Below are 18,625 nucleotides of genomic sequence, written 5' to 3' on the forward strand. Positions count from 1 at the left end.
AATATGCCAGCAAATATGGAAACCTCAGCAGTGGCCACAGGACTGGAAAAGGTCAGTTTTCATTTCAATCCCAAAGAAAGGCAATGCCAAAAAATGTTCAAACTACCGCACAATTGCACTCATCTCACACGCTAGTAAAGTCATGCTCAAAATTCTCCAAGCCAGGCTTCAACAGTACATGAGCTGTGATCTTCCAGGTGTTCAAACTGGATTTAGAAAAGGCAGAGGAACAAGAGATCAAATTGCCAACATCTGTTGGAAAGCAAGAGAGTTCCAGAAAAACATCTACTTCAGCTTTGTTGACTATGCCAAAGCCTTTGACTGTGTGGATCATAACAAACTGTGGAAAATTCTTCAAGAGATGGGAGTACCAGACCACCTGACCTGCTTCCTGAGAAATCTGTATTCTGATCGGGAAGCAACAGTTAGAACCAGTTCCAAATTAGGAAAGGAGTATTTCAAGGCTGTATATTGTCAACCTGCTTATTTAACTTATATGCAGGGTACATCATGAAAAATGCCAGGATGGATGAAGCACAAGCTGGAATCAAGATTGCCAGGAGAAATATCAATAACCTCAGATATGCAGATAACACCAACCTTATGGCAGAAAGTGAAGAGGAACTAAAGAGCCTCTTGATGAAAGTGAAAGAGGAGAGTGAAAAAGTTGACTTAAAGCTCAACATTCAGAAAACTAAGATCATATCATCCAGTCCCATCACTTCATGGCAAATAGATGGGGAAACAATGGAAACAGTGACAGACTTTATTTTCCTGGGCTCCAAAATCACTGCAGATGGTGACTGCAGCCATGAAATTAAAAGACGCTTACTCCTTGGAAGAAAAGCTATGACCAACTTAGACAGCATATTAAAAAGCAGAGACATTACTTTGCTGACAAAGGTCCATCTAGTCAAAGCTATGGTTTTTCCAGTAGTCATGTATTGATGTGAGAGTTGGACTATAAAGAAAGCTGAGTGCTGAAGGATTGATGCTTTAAAACTGTGGTGTTGGAGAAGACTCTTGAGAGTCCCTTGGACTGCAAGGAGATCCAACCAGTCAATCCTAAAGGAAATCAGTCCTGAATATTCATTGGAAGGACTGATGCTAAACTTCCAATCCTTTGGCCACCTGATGTGAAGAACTAACTCACTGGAAAAGACCCTGATGCTGGGAAAGATTGAAGGTGGGAGGAGAAGGGGACGACAGAGGATGAGATGGTTGGATGGCATCACTGACTCAATGGATATGAGTTTGAGTAAGCTCCGGGAGTTGGTGATGGACAGGGAGGCCTGGCGTGCTGCAATCCATGGGGTCCAGAGTCAGACACGACTGAAGGGACTTAGCACTGCACATGGTACATTAAAGGAAATTAAAGCGACATCCTCTGAGACTGGAGTTCTGAGTTTGGAATTTACATTTTAGTTCAGCAACTTTGTGTATGGACTTGGGTAAACTACTAGTTTTTCTGGTCTTCAGTTTCTTGTCTTTAAATTGGGGATAGTTATAAGGATCAAATGAATGAATACATGTGAAGTCCTCTGAGTAGTGCCTGGTGCGTGGTGAGTGCGGAGCAAACGTTGGCCATTGTTACCTTTGTTGTATTTTTATCATTAAACACCGAGCACAGAGCCTGGTGGTCTTCCCTCGTGGTACTTGAGGTAAAGAATCTGCCTGTCGGTGCAGGAGACAGCGTGAGAGACCTGGGTTCGATCCCTGGCCTGGGAGGGTCCCCTGGAGGAGGTCATGGCAACCCACTCCAGTACTCATGCCTGGAGAATCTTGTGGACAGAGGAGCCTGGTGGGCTACAGTCCCTGGGGCCGCAAAGCATCGGCCATGACCAAAACGCTTAGCCCGCACACACAGAGCCTGGTACTAAAATAAGCTCTCAATCATATCGGGAATCCTAAGTTTTAAAAAATAATATATTCACCTCCACACCTGTCCAAAAGATCAGTGCGGATGTGTGCATATAATTATAAACAGGAACAATTCTCTGTTTGTTAGGTCCTCAACAGCCTTTTCCTAGTTAATCTCATTTCTGAACATATAAAATTCAATTTTCAACTATTAAAGAAAAACAGTGGATATATTAATTCTTTAAAAAAGATACAATCACTCAAACAGGTTTAATTCATTCTGGAGCTATCTGAATAGGCCTTACGTACTGAGTATTTTAGAAGCAAATCATCTATTGGTGGCTATTTTTAAAAATTCCTGTATGTATGTTTTGTTCATATATGTTTTGTTTTGATTATAGATACACAAAAGCAAGAATCCACTTTGGGTGGCGGGACAAACAGGCATTGCTTCTATGGACTTCAGCCTGATTCAGAATATAAAATCAGTGTTTACACAAAGCTCCAGGAGATGGAGGGACCCAGCGTGAGCGTAACAGGAAAAACACGTAAGTCCAAGGCGTTCTCTCTTGATCTCTGTATCCGTGAACAAACAGTATTTTAGGAATGTGGTTTTGGTTCAGAAACCTTCTTCCATCTATAAAAGCGTTCGCCAGTGGCCCTGGAATATCTGTGAGACAAACGCTGCCCTTTGTACGCAGCCCGGAGTTCCCTGCCCGTGGCCCGCTGGCGGCTCTGTGTGGATCCCCATCTCCGCCGTTTGTCACAGGGGACTGTGGCCGGCAAAGTGCTGGGAACAATGGCCCCTATTGTGAGGCTTCCATTAGGAACATCTGTGGTGCGTGGCGTGTGAGATGAAGTGTAAGACGGGGGTCCTGACATTGAAACAATGGCGCAGCGCTCCAGCCTCGAGGGTGGGGATGGAGCCAGAGTGTGCCAGCTGGCCAGCCCTGGCCTTGCCTCCTCAAGAGGCTCTGATGCTTTTTCCAAGTTGGCAAGAAATCTGACGCGCGCAAGGGAAAGGCAGAGTATAAAAGGGAAACGAAGCACTTTCTACATATTCTAAATGGCAAGGAAGCTGGCAACTGCTTAGTATCCTTTTAATCAAGATTCCTGACCTCGAGGCCACAGGCATTGAAGTGGTTTGATGGTACTGAATTCTGGGCGATACCTGTGTGTCCGCAACTCAGGGTCTTGAACTTAAACTTGAACTCCTCAAGGACTGGTGTCCGAATAGGTGGCGGACGATGGGCTTTCTTGATAGCCCCTCTATCATGTGTCTGACATTTAGGAAGTTCTACTACTCAGCTGTATAGGTCTTTCAGTTTCTCTGTACATACAAAAAAAATACAGAAGGTGAAAGTGTAGCTAATGGAATCATCTACTTTTCAACACGGGGACTTTATTTCCTAACACTGAAATAGTCAACATTTTACATCACGTGTGTATTTTTGAGGTATAATTTGCATTCCTTAAAATTCACCCCGAGTGTACAACTCAGTGGTTTCTGTACATTCCGAGAACTCTGCTCAGCGTTAGGACGCTCCCGCAGCCTGGAGGTCACTCAGGCTCCTTCGCAGGGAGGCCTCCTTCCTACAGTCAGCTCCAGGCAGTCTACCTTCTTTTCTTATACATTTGTCTCTTCTAGACATTCTGTACAAATGGAAGTATGTAACAGGCAGTCTTTTGTGTCTGCTATCTTTCACTTAGCGTGTGTTTTTGAGGTTTATCCATGTTGGAGAATGTAGCAGTTGTTTCTTGCATTTTATTGCTCATTAGAATTTGGTTTTTGGGGTAGAGGATTATATAATTTTGAAATTATTAGGGCCTGTTATGGCTTGAGATTTAAAGTCTAAAAAGCTTGTTTGGGGTCCTTTTTTCCATTGTTGCCTTGGGCAGTTTAATGTCTCTGAGCTGCTGTTTGCTTACAATAAAATTAAATACCTTCTTTCTTAGCTTAGTTTGGTGGTGGTAAAGATCCACTGGAAAGACCCCACTGAGGACTTTGCAACTGCATTTTATTTCATTGAACAAATATTTTTGGTATCGCTCTTACTTCTTCCCTTTAAATAAAGAATCTTTAGGCCACACCGTGTGGTGTGCAGGGCCTGAGCTGCCCACCAAGGGCTGAGCTTGTGCCCCTGCAGTGGCGTTGGGGTCCTAACTCTGGGCCATCAGGGAGGTCCCTCTTGCTGTCTTCCTGAAAGTCAGAAACCACGGCCACGGGGTTAGAGCTACCATCAGACATGTTTTCTCTGGGCCATTTTTTTTTTTTTTTTTAAGTTGTAAAGTATTCTCGAAAATTCGAAAGCTCTGGCAACGTGGGGCGCACATATCCTCGTGCAGCCGAACGTATGGAAAGCTAGTAACTTGCGCGTCTTTGGACAGTGTACACGCTCTGAAGTTTGTTATTCCTGAATGTTTAGGCAGAGTTCTTTGCTCCCATTCATTACATGCCTGACCTCTAAAAATATTTGAGTTTGGGGCCCCTGGTCTAGTTCAGCTTCCCTTAACCTTACCCTCACCACTGTTCACGACCAGCCCAGGATTCATTTGGAAAGCTCTGCTTGATGAAATGTTTTCCTTCTGTGGGGACATCTGTCATCATAGAGCTTCTACCCACTGGCTCCAGTTCAACCTCCCGGAGCAAATGCAGATCAAGACTGTTCCCTCTTCTGTGACAGCTTCTCGAAGACTTGAGGACAGGGACCATCTGTGTTCCCGTAGAGGATACAAACGCTCTCGCCAGCTCATTGTGGTTCTTCTTACCCGAGACGTTCTTGGGCCAGATGTTCTGACCAAACGTATTAATCTGGCTGCCACAGGCACTCGTTGATTTGGTTCTCAAATTTATTGACTGAACTTGCGATATATCTCAGCTTTTCACATTGAAAAAAATGCACAATTATAAAGACGACCAGCTGCTTCCACAGATTTTAGGCTTTAGAAATATTTTATAGTGCTTTCAAAAATGTTTTGCAATCCTAGTTTTAATACTAAAATGTCTCAAATGTTTTCACGTGTGAAAATTTTTAGCTGCCAAAAAATTGCCTTTAAAATATCAAAGTGATTCCCTCTGCCTATACCAATGCAACAGAAGGTGCAGGGAGCACTGTCGCCCTCCGTCTTTTGCCTTTTGCCATCCCATTTTGTTCTGTTTTCTTTTGTATTTTGGCCGTGCTGTGTGGCACGTGATATGCTTTCCCAACCAGGGATCAAACCTGGGCCTCTTCAGTGAGAGCGTCGAATCCTAACCACTAGGCCACCAGAGAATGCCACCCTTTTCTCGTTTTCTCTTCCCCCCAAACTCATTTATACCAGCTTGATCTCCTTCAAGAAATTCTGCCTGTTGGATGTAGTTATGTGTGTGTGTATCAGATATATCACTGCATAGATATATAAAGATCAGATCAGATCAGTCACTCAGTCGTGTCTGACTCTTTGCGACCCCATGAATTGCAGCAAGCCAGGCCTCCCTGTCTATCACCAACTCCCAGAGTTCACTCAGACTCATGTCCATCGAGTCAGTGATGCCATCCAGCCATCTCATCCTCTGTCGTCCCCTTCTCCTCCTGCCCCCAATCCCTCCCAGCATCAGAGTCTTTTCCAATGAGTCAACTCTTCGCATGAGGTGGCCAAAGTACTGGAGTTTCAGCTTTAGCATCATTCCTTCCACAGAAATCCCAGGGCTGATCTCCTTCAGAATGGATTGGTTGGATCTCCTTGCAGTCCAAGGGACTCTCAAGAGTCTTCTCCAACACCACAGTTCAAAAGCATCAATTCTTCGGCGCTCATCCTTCTTCACAGTCCAACTCTCACATCCATACATGACCACAGGAAAAACCATAGCCTTGACTAGACGAACCTTTGTTGGCAAAGTAATGTCTCTGCTTTTGAATATGCTATCTAAAGCATATTTGAACATACTATATAAAGATTAACCTGTATTAATCAGTTAAATAGAATTTTTTGTTTCACAAATGGGATCATACCATGGTATTCTGCTTCATTTCATATAATAACTAATCTCAAACATTTTTCTATATCAGTAATACACAGTTACCTCATCCCTTTAAATCTTGAATTGCTTTACTCAAATAATGTTAGTTTCTTGGTTCCTGGAATTGGAAGAGACCTTAAAATTCATCTCCTCCAACCTTCCTGCCGGAGAAGGCGATGGCACCCCACTCCAGTACTCTTGCCTGGAAAATCCCATGGACGGAGGAGCCTGGTAGGCTGCAGTCCATGGGGTCACAAAGAGTCGGACATGACTGAGAAACTTCACTTTCACTTTTCACTTGCATGCATTGGAGAAGGAAATGGAAACCCACTCCAGTGTTCTTGCCTGGAGAATCTCAGGGACGGGGGAGCCTGTTGGGCTGCCGTCTATGGGGTCGCACAGAGTCGGACACGAAGCAATTTAGCAGCAGCAGCAGCAGCAACCTTCCTGCCAGTGAAGGCGCTCCCTTTACAACATTCACAGCAAACAGTCTGCCTGAGCTCAAATCCTTCCAACTATTTGGCATTTACTGTCTCCAGAGGCTAAACATCCCCCTGATTAGTTGAGAGTTTTCCCTTGCGTTATACTGGGATAAGAAAAATAATATTCTCAAGTTTTCTTTAGTGTCAAATAAGAATTAAAAAAAAAAGAATATGCAAAAAAATAATATTAAGATGTTTAATCCATGTAATGATGCCATAACGTCCCAGTGCTCTGCCATGTGAATTGGTAGGAAAGTCACAGCTCTTATGTGACTATATCCATGGCCTTTAACCAAGCCGCAGTTCTGCATTTGACGCATTTCTCGCCCCTCCTCACCCAGGTTAAGTTGATCAGGACATGCTGCAGCCTCCCAGTGTCCTGCTGCTTGGTTCTCAGAGCTGAGTTTCCCAGGCACAGTCTGACCATGGCCGAGGGTGAACCAGGCTCTCTTGGGGACTACGTCCTGAGAATGCAGGGTAAAAAGGGAGGAAGTGCTATTGAACATGGATTGATGGTCCGTCCTTAGGCAGAATGGAGTTACGTTATGGGTGAAAGCAGCCAGAGACTAATCTGAAATTGGTTGGCAAGACTCCCGCCTTAAATCAGCGTTGAAACCACTTTGAAGTTGATGGTTTGATTGCATTGACTCCCGCTGGGAAAACTGAACTGTGGCAAAATGGCATTTCAAGCCTTCAGTCTGAGGTTGAGGAGATGGTTGGAACCAGCTTTCATGGGCTTTGGCTGATTTACAGTGGGCCCTAAATTCACTACATTCTCAAAGAAGACAGCTGTCAGAATCATTGACTCCCCTGAAGAGTTATGACTCCATGACCTCCCTCTCTTCACAGATGAGACGGTTAACTGATGTTCTTTCTCTGCTTTTCAGAATCGCTTCCTACTCAACCACCGACGTTCCCTCCAACCATCCCACCAGCAAAAGAAGGTAAAGAAACATAATGTAATCATGATGTGATTTTAGGTTTTGGATTTCTGTTGGATTTGTTTGTTTCTTCATTTAGAAACCAAGATATTAATAAAAGATAGTTTCGCCTTAATACAAGTGCTTGTATCAGACCCTTAGGGGGTACAGATTTGCATGAGTAGTAAGTAAGACATAGAGACCTAATGTGCAGTGTAATGGATGTAGGCAACAGTATTGTACTATAATTATGTGCTGAGATGAGGTGCTAAATATTACTACATCAATCAAAGTACAATATATAAATGTAAATTAATATACATTATATACAATGTAAATTATGTATCAGTTCAGTGACTTCAGTCGCTCAGTCGTGTCTGACTCTTTGTGACCCCATGAATTGCAGCAAGCCAGGCCTCCCTGTCCATCACCAACTCCTGGAGTTCACTCAAACTCACGGCCATGGAGTCAGTGATGCCATCCAGCCATCTCATCCTCTGTCGTCCCCTTTTCCTCCTGCCCCCAATCCCTCCCAGCATCAGAGTCTTTTCCAATGAGTCAACTCTTCGCATGAGGTGGCCAAAGTACTGGAGTTTCAGCTTTAGAATCATTCCTTCCAAAGAACACCCAGGGCTGATCTCCTTTAGAATGGACTGGTTGGATCTCCTTGTAGTCCAAGGGACTCTCAAGAGTCTTCTCTAAAACCACAGTTCAAAAGCATCAATTCTTCGGCGCTCAGCTTTCTTCACAGTCCAACTCTCATATCCGTACATGACCACTGGAAAAACCATAGCCTTGACTAGACAGACCTTTGTTGGCAAAGTAATGTCTCTGCTTTTCAATATGCTATCTAGGTTGGTCATAACTCCTTCCAAGGAGTAAGCGTCTTTTAATTTCATGGCTACAGTTGCCATCTGCAGTGATTTTGGAGCCCAGAAAAATAAAGTCTGACACTGTTTCTGCTGTTTCCCCATTTATTTCCCATGAATTGATGGGACCAGATTATATAAACAAATGTAAATTATAAATATAAATCAAATTAATATATTGTGCACTTTAAGTTTTTGCAGTGTCATTTGTCAAATATACTCAATAAAAAGCCATCTAAAAGTAGAATCCGCACACACATAGTAGATTTTCAAACAGAATTCTTTCATAGTTATTTCATTGAAAATATCAGAATGGTACATGTTTGCCAAGGAAGAGTAGTCCTGTAGCCTGGGGGTGTAGGTTATAATTGTGTAGTTTGTAGGTTATCATTGTGTAGTTGTGTAGGTTATGATTGTGTAGCTGTGTAGGTTGTGATTCTCTAGACCAGGGTCGCAGTGTAAGCTCACCGCAGAAATGCTGCTCCCGGGTGTGTTTTTCTGTCATCACAAAAGTTTGTCTTCACCTCTTACTTGAGCCGTTAAGGTAACTTTCTAAAAAACTTCCAAACATAGTAATGATGGTTATTTTTTTATCCCATTAGTTCAGTTCAGTTCAGTCGCTCAGTCGTGTCCGACTCTTCGAGACCCCATGAATCGCAGCACGCCAGGCCTCCCTGTCCATCACCAACTCCCGGAGTTCACTGAGACTCACGTCCATCGAGTCAGTGATGCCATCCAGCCATCTCATCCTCTGTCATCCCCTTCTCCTCCTGCCCCCGATCCCTCCCAGCATCAGAGTCTTTTCCAATGAGTCAACGCTTCGCATGAGGTGGCCAAAGTACTGGAGTTTCAGCTTTAGCATCATTCCCTCCAAAGAAATCCCAGGGCTGATCTCTTTTAGGATGGACTGGTTGGATCTCCTTGCAGTCCAAGGGACTCTCAAGAGTCTTCTCCAACACCACAGTTCAAAAGCATCAATTCTTCGACGCTCATCCTTCTTCACAGTCCAACTCTCACATCCGTACGTGACCACTGGAAAAACCATAGCCTTGACTAGACAGACCTTTGTTGGTTAGTTGAATGCTTTTGAATATGCTATCTAGGTTGGTCATAACTTTCCTTCCAAGGAGTAAGCGTCTTTTAATTTCATGGCTGCAGTCACCATCTGCAGTGATTTTGGAGCCCAGAAAAATAAAGCCTGACACTGTTTCCACTGTTTCCCCATCTATTTCCCATGAAGTGATGGGACCGGATGCCATGATCTTCGTTTTCTGAATGTTGAGCTTTAAGCCAACTTTTTCACTCTCCTCTTTCACTTTCATCAAGAGGCTTTTGAGTTCCTCCTCACTTTCTGCCATAAGGGTGGTGTCATCTGCATATCTGAGGTTATTGATATTTGTCCCGGCAATCTTGATTCCAGCTTGTGTTTCTTCCAGTCCTGCGTTTCTCATGATGTACTCTGCATATAAGCATACAGTCAACAAAAACAAGACCAGGAGCTGACTGTAGCTCAGATCATGAACTCCTTATTACCAAATTCAGACTTAAATTGAAGAAAGTAGGGAAAACCACTAGACCATTCAGGTATGACCTAAATTAAATCCCTTATGATTTATCCCATTAATGAACATTAATTAACCCTACTATTCATTCTCAAAGTGCTTATGCCAAGTACTTGGGATACCGTAACAATCTATAATTGCTGCTCTCTGCTTATTTTCAGTATTGCAAGAGAAATAGGTGTTTACCTAGGTAACTACCAGCCAAGGAAATGAGTTAGTGTAGATTATACCGTAGTAGCCCAGAACTGAGAACAGTTAACGCTGCTGCAATTTAATTACTTGTGAAGGAGGAGGAATTTGATTTACATTTTCCTGTAGTTGAATTCTAATCCCTGGGTTGGGGAGACCCCCTGGAGAAGGAAATAGCAACCCACTCCAGTATTCTTTCCCGGAAAATCCCATGGTCAGAGGAGGCTGGCAGGGTATAGTCCATGGGGTTGCAAGAGTCGGGCATGACTTAGCGACTAAACCACCACCACCCATAGTATTGTGGTCGGAAAAGGTGCTTGATATGATTTCAATTTTCTTAAATTTACCAAGGCTTGATTTATGACCCAAGACAAGATCTGTTCTGAAGGATGCTCCACATGCACGGGGAAGGAGACTGTTCTGCTGCTTTTGGATGGAATGTCCTGTAAACATCAGTTGAGTCCGTCTGGTCGAATGCTTCCTTATCAGCTTCCTGTCTGGATGATCTGCCCGTGGGCATCAGTGCAGTGTTAAAGTGCCCGTGATTCCTGTGTTACTGTTGATTTCCCCTTTTGTGGCTGTTAGCGTTTGCCTTGTACATTGAGCTGCTCCTGTGCTGGGAGCATGGATGTCTGCAACTGTTATGTCCTCATCTTGGGTAGATTCTTTGAGAATCACGTAGTGCTCTTCCTCGTCTCTTGTACAGTCTTTAAAGTCTATTTTGTCTGATATGAGTATTGCTACTCCAGCTGCCTTTTGATTTTCATTTGCATGGATTGATTTACATTTTGAAGAGTGAGTTTTACAGGTAAATAATGGAGAGGTGAGTACTTAACGTCATGGGGTGATCTAAGTGCATAATGTGTTTGGGGAGCCATGAGTGCTTCAGCGTGAGCCACAGAAAAGAGTGAAGGTAGTGTCATGAGATGGTGAGTGTGCCTGAGCAAGGAGGCTGGGCTTTATCCTATGGGACATGGCTATGAAGGGAGGGTGACCTGCAGAAATGTGTTTGAGAAAGATAACCTTGGTGAAATGGGGAGGAGGGAGAAGAAAGGTGGATCACATAATTGGAATGTTGTTTTAGAAGACTTCTTCCATTTACCATACATTTACTAATTGTATTTATTTGGCTATGCTGGGACTTCACTGCTATGCGGGCTTTTCTCCGGTTGTGGGAAGTGGGTTCTACTTTCTAGTTGCAGTGTGGGGGCTTCTCTTGTCGTGGAGCATAGGCTCTAGGCACTTGGGCTTCTGCGGTTGTGGCTCCTGGGGTCTAGAACACAGGCTCAATTGTGGTGCAGTGGCTTAGTTGCTCCCTGGCAAGTGGGCTCTTCCCGGTCCAGGGATTGAACCCATGCCTCCTGCATTAGCAGATGGATTCTTTATCACTGAGTCACCAGGGACACCCAGCCCCACATTTTAGAATAGCTATTACATACCAGAGTTGCAATGAAAAATAATTGTCCTCACCTTACAAAGGTTTAGCAGACGTTTGGTTCATGTCAAAAGATCCATGATGTTTGGTCCTGTCCAAAGTCATTTGGCATGGACCAAATATGCTCATGGACATTTTGAATAGGACCAAATTTCAAGAACCTGTTGATGTAGACTAAATGTCTTATTGATGTCCTGGACAAGACCAAATATCCTGCAAAGGACAGGAGCGTAGTCAGAGGTGTCTGATGCTGGAGAGTGTAAGGGTCAAGGAAACAAAGAGGTAATAAGAAACTTTACAAAAATAAAACTCAACATCCTTCCTAGCACACCACGCAAACTCTTCAATGATCAACCTACACTGTGGCATCGTTTCCCAGACTGTGTTAGTTAACAGCAAAATTGCATAACTTCAGGCTCCCCATACCTGCCTTATGCTGTCCTGCATCGTCTCATGCTATTTGCTCTACTTGGGATAGTCAAAGCTATGGTTTTTCCAGTGGTCACATATGGATATGAGAATTGGGCTCTAAAGAAAGCTGAGTGCCAAAGAATTGAGGCTTTTTAACTGTGGTGTTGGATAAGACTCTTGAGAATCCCTTGCACTTCAAGGAGATCCAACCAGTCCATCCTAAAAGAAATCAGTCCTGAATATTCATTGGAAGGACTGATGCTAAAGCTGAAACTCCAATACTTTGGCCACCTGATGCAAAAAGCTGACTCATTGGAAAAAGACCCTGATGCTGGGAAAGATGGAAGGCAGGAGGAGAAGGGGGTGACAGAGGATGAGATGGCTGGATGGCATCACCGACTCGATGGATATGAGTTTGGGTAGACTCCGGGAGTTGGTGATGGACAGGGAGGCCTGGTGGGCTGCAGTTCATGGGGTTGCAAAGACTGAGTGACTGAACTGACTGACTGACTACTTGGGATGCCAGACTCTTCCTTCTTCCATCTTCATATCTAGCTTTTTCGAGTTTAACTGTCTATGTTGATTTTCACTATTGGAGCTAACTGATAAGTTTATTAGACAGTTCTGATACAGACATTACAGGATTCCCTGAGGTCAGAATATTTTTATTTATAGCAGAATATGAGTATCCTTTGGTCAATATTCGTGAATGCTCATGGGAAACACATGATTTGGAAGGGTCATGAGAGCGAGGATTGCTCATGTAGCAACACTTTTCTTGGATTAGTAGTTTTCATCATGATGGTTTTAGACAATGGGACTTTTGCAACTTGAACACGTTATTCATTTTAGGTTCTATTTGCCCTGAGTGTATTTAATTAAAAAGCCTATACATGTTTATTATTCAGGTGATACTGAGTATTTATAAAACATCCATTTTAAGAAATAGAAAAGAGTACAAAGAAGAAAATTAAAAGCACAATTTCATATCCCAGAGATAGTTCTTTCATGCATTTTGATGCATTTTCTTTTTCTTTTGTTTTATTAAGCACAGTTTTCAACTTGAGTATATTTTCAAATAGATTTTGCTCTCATTTGGAAGGTAAAACCTAATCTGGGTTTCATCTTTCCTAGCAAACATCACCAGGTTTTCTTTTATACGCTTATAATGAGCAGATCTTGTGATCCCTTTTGGCTTTAAATTCAAACCATAAATATTTAAAATTTTGTAAATCGTGGCGCTCAGGAGAACAGCCTCACCAAACCCTAACTGTCCCTGGAGCATTAACTCACTTGGAGACGGTTCATTTCAGCATTTAAGTTGTAGCTTTAAGGGGCTGTAGCTGTAACTAGTAAAATAAAAATCAAGCCCCATTTTTTTCTAAAGAAAAGCAAAAGTTTCATTATCTTGCAGAACATTTGTGTGCCAGTGGTCCAAGATTAAAAGATTCAGATTATTAAAGATTAAATTGTTTGTTTCATCGTAAAACAGAGTCAACCACCGTGATCTCTGTTAATCAAGGGGAAAAGAAGCATAGATAATCTGAAACAGGATGCGATACAAGACTTAAAAAGTGCTTTCAGTGGAGTAGGTTTTTGCTGGTCTGTTTCGCTTGCTTGTTAGGACTGGTGTCAGCATCGCTATTGACGAAAGTCTCCCCGAGCTAGCAGTAGAATGCATTTCTTGACCTCAGGGGGTGTCCAAAGGGCTCAGAATTTTTAAGCAAGGCTGAAATTGAAGTTTGCTTATGGCCACAGTCCAAATGCATATCAAGTTTTAGAGTAATCTGCTTTCATTGTGAGGCATGCCTTCCTCTTGGAAGCCATATCCTTCTCAGGCTATTAACTTGATAAGCAGAGGGCAGGGTGCAGACTGAGAGCTTGGGTTACCCTTGAATCAGTAGGCACGAGGGTGTTTGCTGATGCCTCTGTCACTAAATCAGTGTAGTTCCACCTTTTTCCATTCTCTTGTTTCTATTCTTTGAGGCTGAAAATGATGTTTTTCTTTTTCTCTTTAATTCTGCGTGTTTGATAGAAGCTTTCTTAGTCATGAGCAGGATACTTGAGTATAGGAGAACAATGATGGTCAGAAGACCTAGTGAGCAAGAATTTGGAGTAGGCCGTATACCTGTCCTTCTGGAAGGCGCTCTAGTTACCAGAGGGAAGCCATTATCTGCTTTGTTGGTGTGATGACGACTGTTTTCCCCTTTTCTCTGATTCACTATTCATTCTTGGTCTCCAGTGTGTAAAGCTGCCAAAGCTGACCTGGTGTTTATGGTGGATGGATCCTGGAGTATTGGTGATGAAAATTTCCATAAGATCATTAACTTCCTGCATAACACTGTTGGAGCTCTGAACAAGATCGGTGCAGATGGGACCCAAGTAAGGCCGGCAGATCAGTCATTAATTCATTCGATGCATTGAATAATTACTCCAGGCTATTACTATGGCTACTTGTTGGGGAATATGGGTAAAGAACTATAGTGACTGGATCCAAGTCTGAATGAGCGACTGGGCAGGTCTGAGTTTAGAATCAGCTCACTGGTGCCTGACGGAGCTGTGCACGGAGCTCATCCTTAAAAGCGAGAGAGCTCAGCAAACCGAGACCTGTCAGAACGGCCATGTCAGCGTGGGTGTCTCCTGTATACTGGGAGGGAGTAGATACAAGTCTCTGTTCAGGAACATCCAGTATTCTCCTTCTCCTTGCCCTCGAGGACTTTAAAATCTTGAAGGACCGAGGTCATGGCCACAAATGACTGCAGAACAAGCAGAACAGAGAAGACCGATGTATCCATTTGGCAAACATTGGTTGAGGGCCTGTTTGGTTAGCACTGTTATCATGGGTATGACAGACGCCCCTGATCTCACGGAGCTCACATCCTTCACGGCGGGAAGTGGGGGAGGCTGAGATGCAGACACAAATCGGCAAACACACACATTCACAAGATTGGGACCCGCGCTTGTGAACTGAGGTTTATACTTACTGGTTGATTTTAAATGGAGAGATGGACAAAGGCTTCTTTGAGGATGTGGCTTCCGAACTGAGGTGTGAGCATCTGATCCCTTTTCCCAACCCAGGGATTGAACCCGGGTCTCCCCCACTGCAGGCAGATTCTTTATCCTCTGAGCCATCAGGGAAGCCCAAGAACACTGGAGTCGGTTGCCATGCCCTCCTCCAGGGGATCTTCCCGACCCAGGGACCGAACCCCCATCTCTTACGTCTCCTGCATCAACAGGGAACTTCTTTATCACCAGCGCCACCTGGGAAGCGTTTCTATCATAGTGATTAAGAGCAGATTTTGAAGTCGAATTACCTGACTTCAACGGTTGGTTCTGCCAGTGGCCACTCTAGTAATCTTGGATAAGTTACTTGACTTTTCCTCAGTTTCTCAATCTGTAAAATGGTAGAATAGTAGCAAGTATTTCATAAGCTTGTTTCATAGAGAAATCCTTGTAAAGAATCCAACTTTGATTCTCTGAGCTTTGTCAAGGTAGACAACCTCAGCTGCCATTTTTCCACCTGTCAAATGAGACAGCAGAAGGCCTTCATGCTTTAGGGAAAGATTTTTAATCTACTTCCTGAAAGCACTTAGAGAAAAAAATGCTCGTTAATGTATCATCAGATTTGGTATGTAGCTTGTGTGAAATTTTAAACCAAGAAACTGTGGACTGGGTTAAAGACGTGAAGACTGCAATTATCATCGTGCTGCAGTGTGTGCTGCCTGGCCCAGGGGAAGGCGGGGCATGCACAGAAGTAAACACGCCTTCTCTCTTCAGGTTGCCATGGTCCAGTTCACTGATGACCCCAGGACAGAATTTAAGCTAAACTCTTACAAAACCAAAGAGACTCTTCTTGATGCAATTAAGCATATCTCATACAAAGGGGGAAATACAAAAACAGGTAAGACCCCCAAAAGCCCAGCTAAAACCCAAGGTAATTAATTGTTACTAATTATTTAAATGATTTTTGAAGCATACTAATATAGATTTTTTTTTAAAGACTTTTCATTGATGAAAGAACTTTGTTGCTTCTCTTCCATCTCCAGCAACACAAAAGTGGAAGGAATCAAACTGAACTGTTGCCTTCCTTTGTTTCAGGAAAAGCGATTAAGCATGTCCGAGATAGCTTGTTTACTGCAGAGTCAGGGACCAGAAGAGGCATCCCCAAGGTCATCGTGGTTATAACTGATGGAAGGTCACAAGATGATGTGAACAAAATCTCCAGAGAGATGCAATCAGACGGTAAGCTTTACACAGATAAGTAATAGTAGCTACCAAGGTTTCCTCGGTGGCCGAGTGGTAAAGAATCCGCGTGCCCATCCAAAGATCTGGGTTCAATCCCTGGGTTGGGAAGTTCCCCTGGAGAAGGAAATGCAAACCACGTCAGTATTCCTTGCCTGGGAAACCTCCTGGACTGAGGAGCCTGGCGGGCTGCAGGCCATGGGGTCGCAAAAGGGTTGACGCAACTCAGGACTCAGCAGCAGCAGCAGCAGGGGCAGCGATGACACTGGGAGCCTTGTGGCGTCAGAGCGCGTCTACAGGCTACGTCAGCCTGACTACGTGTTTCTAAGTCTGGACATGTGATTTTAAAAATACTTTCCAGGTTGCAAATCTATTATCTTGCTGTGTTTTCTCTAAGACATTTGTTACATACAGGATGCTCTATGATGAGCAACTCCATCAATTAAGTGCAGTACAGGACTTTACTGGCGGTCTAGGGGTTAAGGCTCTATGCTTCCAATGCAGGGAACACAGGTTCCATTCTGGCCGCAGAGCATGGCCCAAAAAAGAAAGAAAGCTAAGTGCCATACTATGAAAAGAACCAGGGGAGGGAACCCGGTCACAGAAACCGTTCAGCCTCAGCTTTCTCATCTGTCAAATGGAGAACACAAAATGAAGATTACACCCTGTAAGACCAACACGGCACAGACTAGCCTAATACGAATTTGTTGAACATTGGACTGTGACCCACCTCGGGCTTCTAAGCCTGTTAATGTCTCAGTTTCTACTTCTGAAAAAAAAATAATTGAGATAAAGTGTGTTTCAACTGCACTTTATCCCGTAAATACAAAAATCTTTATTAATAATATGCAAACATAGCGATGTTACTCAAATAGCAACTATTTTGTCTCAAGCACTAGCTGTCTTAAGCCTCTCTAAAATGGAAAATCTCTCTGGGGAATGATGGGTTAATTATTGTATGGTGAATTATGTGCATGCACATTTCTGATGAACTGTGAAGGGTGAATTATCCACCCCCACTGGGCCTCCTAAATAAACATATTTTAAACATGCAGATATGTCTTGCATTGCATTATTTGTTTTTGGTGCAGTTTAAACTCATCAGAAATCTGTTTCGCTTTCCCCACAGGCTACAGCATTTTTGCGGTCGGCGTGGCTGATGCGGATTACTCTGAGCTGGTTAGCATCGGCAGTAAGCCCAGTGCCCGGCATGTCTTCTTTGTGGATGACTTCGACGCCTTTAAGAAAATTGAAGATGAGTTGATTACTTTTGTCTGCGAAACCGCGTCAGCAAGTTAGTTCTTTGGAATTTGCCCTTACGTTGCTTGAAGGCTGAGATATTTATCCTGGTTAAACAATGAGTCCCATCCTGATCTGAAGGGAAAAAATGACTTGGAGAGCTGTTTGTTTTCTAGACATAGTTCTGTGGTTTAGAGTGTGTGGACGTGAACCTCCACTCTCCCAGGTCCAGAGTTTAGGTTGATAAAGACTTTCTCTGAAAAGATGAGAATCTGTATTTGAAAGAAACTCTCTTAAACGTGCGACTCTGTGCGACCCCATAGACGGCAGCCCACCAGGCTCCCTCGTCCCTGGGATTCTCCAGGCAAGAACACTGGAGTGGGTTGCCATTTCCTTAGGAATCCACGAAAAGCCATAGCCACATCTGGTTTGGATTCCCTCTACACTTGACTTCCATAAAGATTATGTTAGCTTCCTGTTTTCAGGACAAGGGAAGAATATGTTTGGAAAATATCTAAATTAGGGTTTTATCTTCTTTGTTTTGTCTTCCAGCCTGCCCACTGGTGCATAAGGATGGCATTGATCTTGCAGGTATGCAGAATCAGGAATTTTCCAATACAAAGTATATTAATTAACTCCTTTTTGGGCTCCAGATTTTTTAAATCCTTAATAGACTAATTTTGAAGTTTAAAATCCTAATGTGCCTGTTTATTCTCTCTCTCTCTTTTTAAGGATTTAAGATGATGGAAATGTTTGGTTTGGTTGAAAAGGAGTTTTCTTCGGTGGAAGGGGTCTCCATGGAGCCTGGTACCTTCAACGTCTATCCGTGTTATCAACTTCATAAAGACGCCCTGGTTTCCCAGCCAACCAAGTATGTTTCCATTGCAAGATACTAAAGCCAATTATTGTTCATTATATCTCAGTGCGTAAATGAAATCAACTTGTTGAAATCATAATTTCAATGATAATTCCCAGCAGAATTTCCCATGGTGGATAGAGCAGATGATATTTAGATTTCTTTAAAAACATCAGACTCACATATAAGGCTGGTTGAACTTTCCTGTTGATCTGAGAAAAATATAAAGCTAGTTAATGCTTGCATATCACTGCCATGTACCAGTGAAAGTGGTAGTCACACAGTCGTGTCTGACTCTTTGTGACCCCATGGACTGAGGCCCGCCAGGCTCCTCTGTCCATGGGATTCTCCAGGCAAGAACACTGGAGTGGGTTGCCTTGCCTTCTCCGGGGCTATGTACCAGGCATCATTCTAAATGCTTATATATAGTAGCTCACTCAAACCTCCCAAGAACTGTATGAGGTAGAGTCATTTGTTATCTTGATTTTACAAATAGTGAAACTAAAGCACAGAGGAGCTAAATGACCTGAGTGAGATCGTGTAGCTTGTTGAGGATCATG

At 43.3% G+C, this 18,625-nt stretch overlaps 1 protein-coding gene across 5 annotated transcripts in view; it reads left to right on the plus strand.

Moving 5' to 3' along the window:
* COL14A1 (collagen type XIV alpha 1 chain) overlaps window positions 1–18,625 on the plus strand; it is a 230,700-nt gene that overhangs the window by 119,257 nt on the left and 92,818 nt on the right. For all 5 annotated transcript variants that reach the window (XR_008702439.1, XR_008702440.1, XM_055546785.1 and 2 more), the window contains 8 exons: window positions 2,262–2,408; window positions 7,230–7,286; window positions 13,971–14,110; window positions 15,506–15,629; window positions 15,827–15,970; window positions 17,100–17,264; window positions 17,762–17,800; window positions 17,942–18,080. Coding sequence is in view for 3 of the 5 variants with exons in the window: in XM_055546785.1 (XP_055402760.1) it covers window positions 2,262–2,408; window positions 7,230–7,286; window positions 13,971–14,110; window positions 15,506–15,629; window positions 15,827–15,970; window positions 17,100–17,264; window positions 17,762–17,800; window positions 17,942–18,080 (955 nt within the window). In the remaining 2 variants the exon portion in view is untranslated. The remainder of the gene's footprint in view (window positions 1–2,261; window positions 2,409–7,229; window positions 7,287–13,970; window positions 14,111–15,505; window positions 15,630–15,826; window positions 15,971–17,099; window positions 17,265–17,761; window positions 17,801–17,941; window positions 18,081–18,625) is intronic.

Source organism: Bubalus kerabau, chromosome 14, assembly GCF_029407905.1.
Source record: "Bubalus kerabau isolate K-KA32 ecotype Philippines breed swamp buffalo chromosome 14, PCC_UOA_SB_1v2, whole genome shotgun sequence".
Classification (NCBI taxonomy): Eukaryota; Metazoa; Chordata; class Mammalia; order Artiodactyla; family Bovidae; genus Bubalus; species Bubalus kerabau.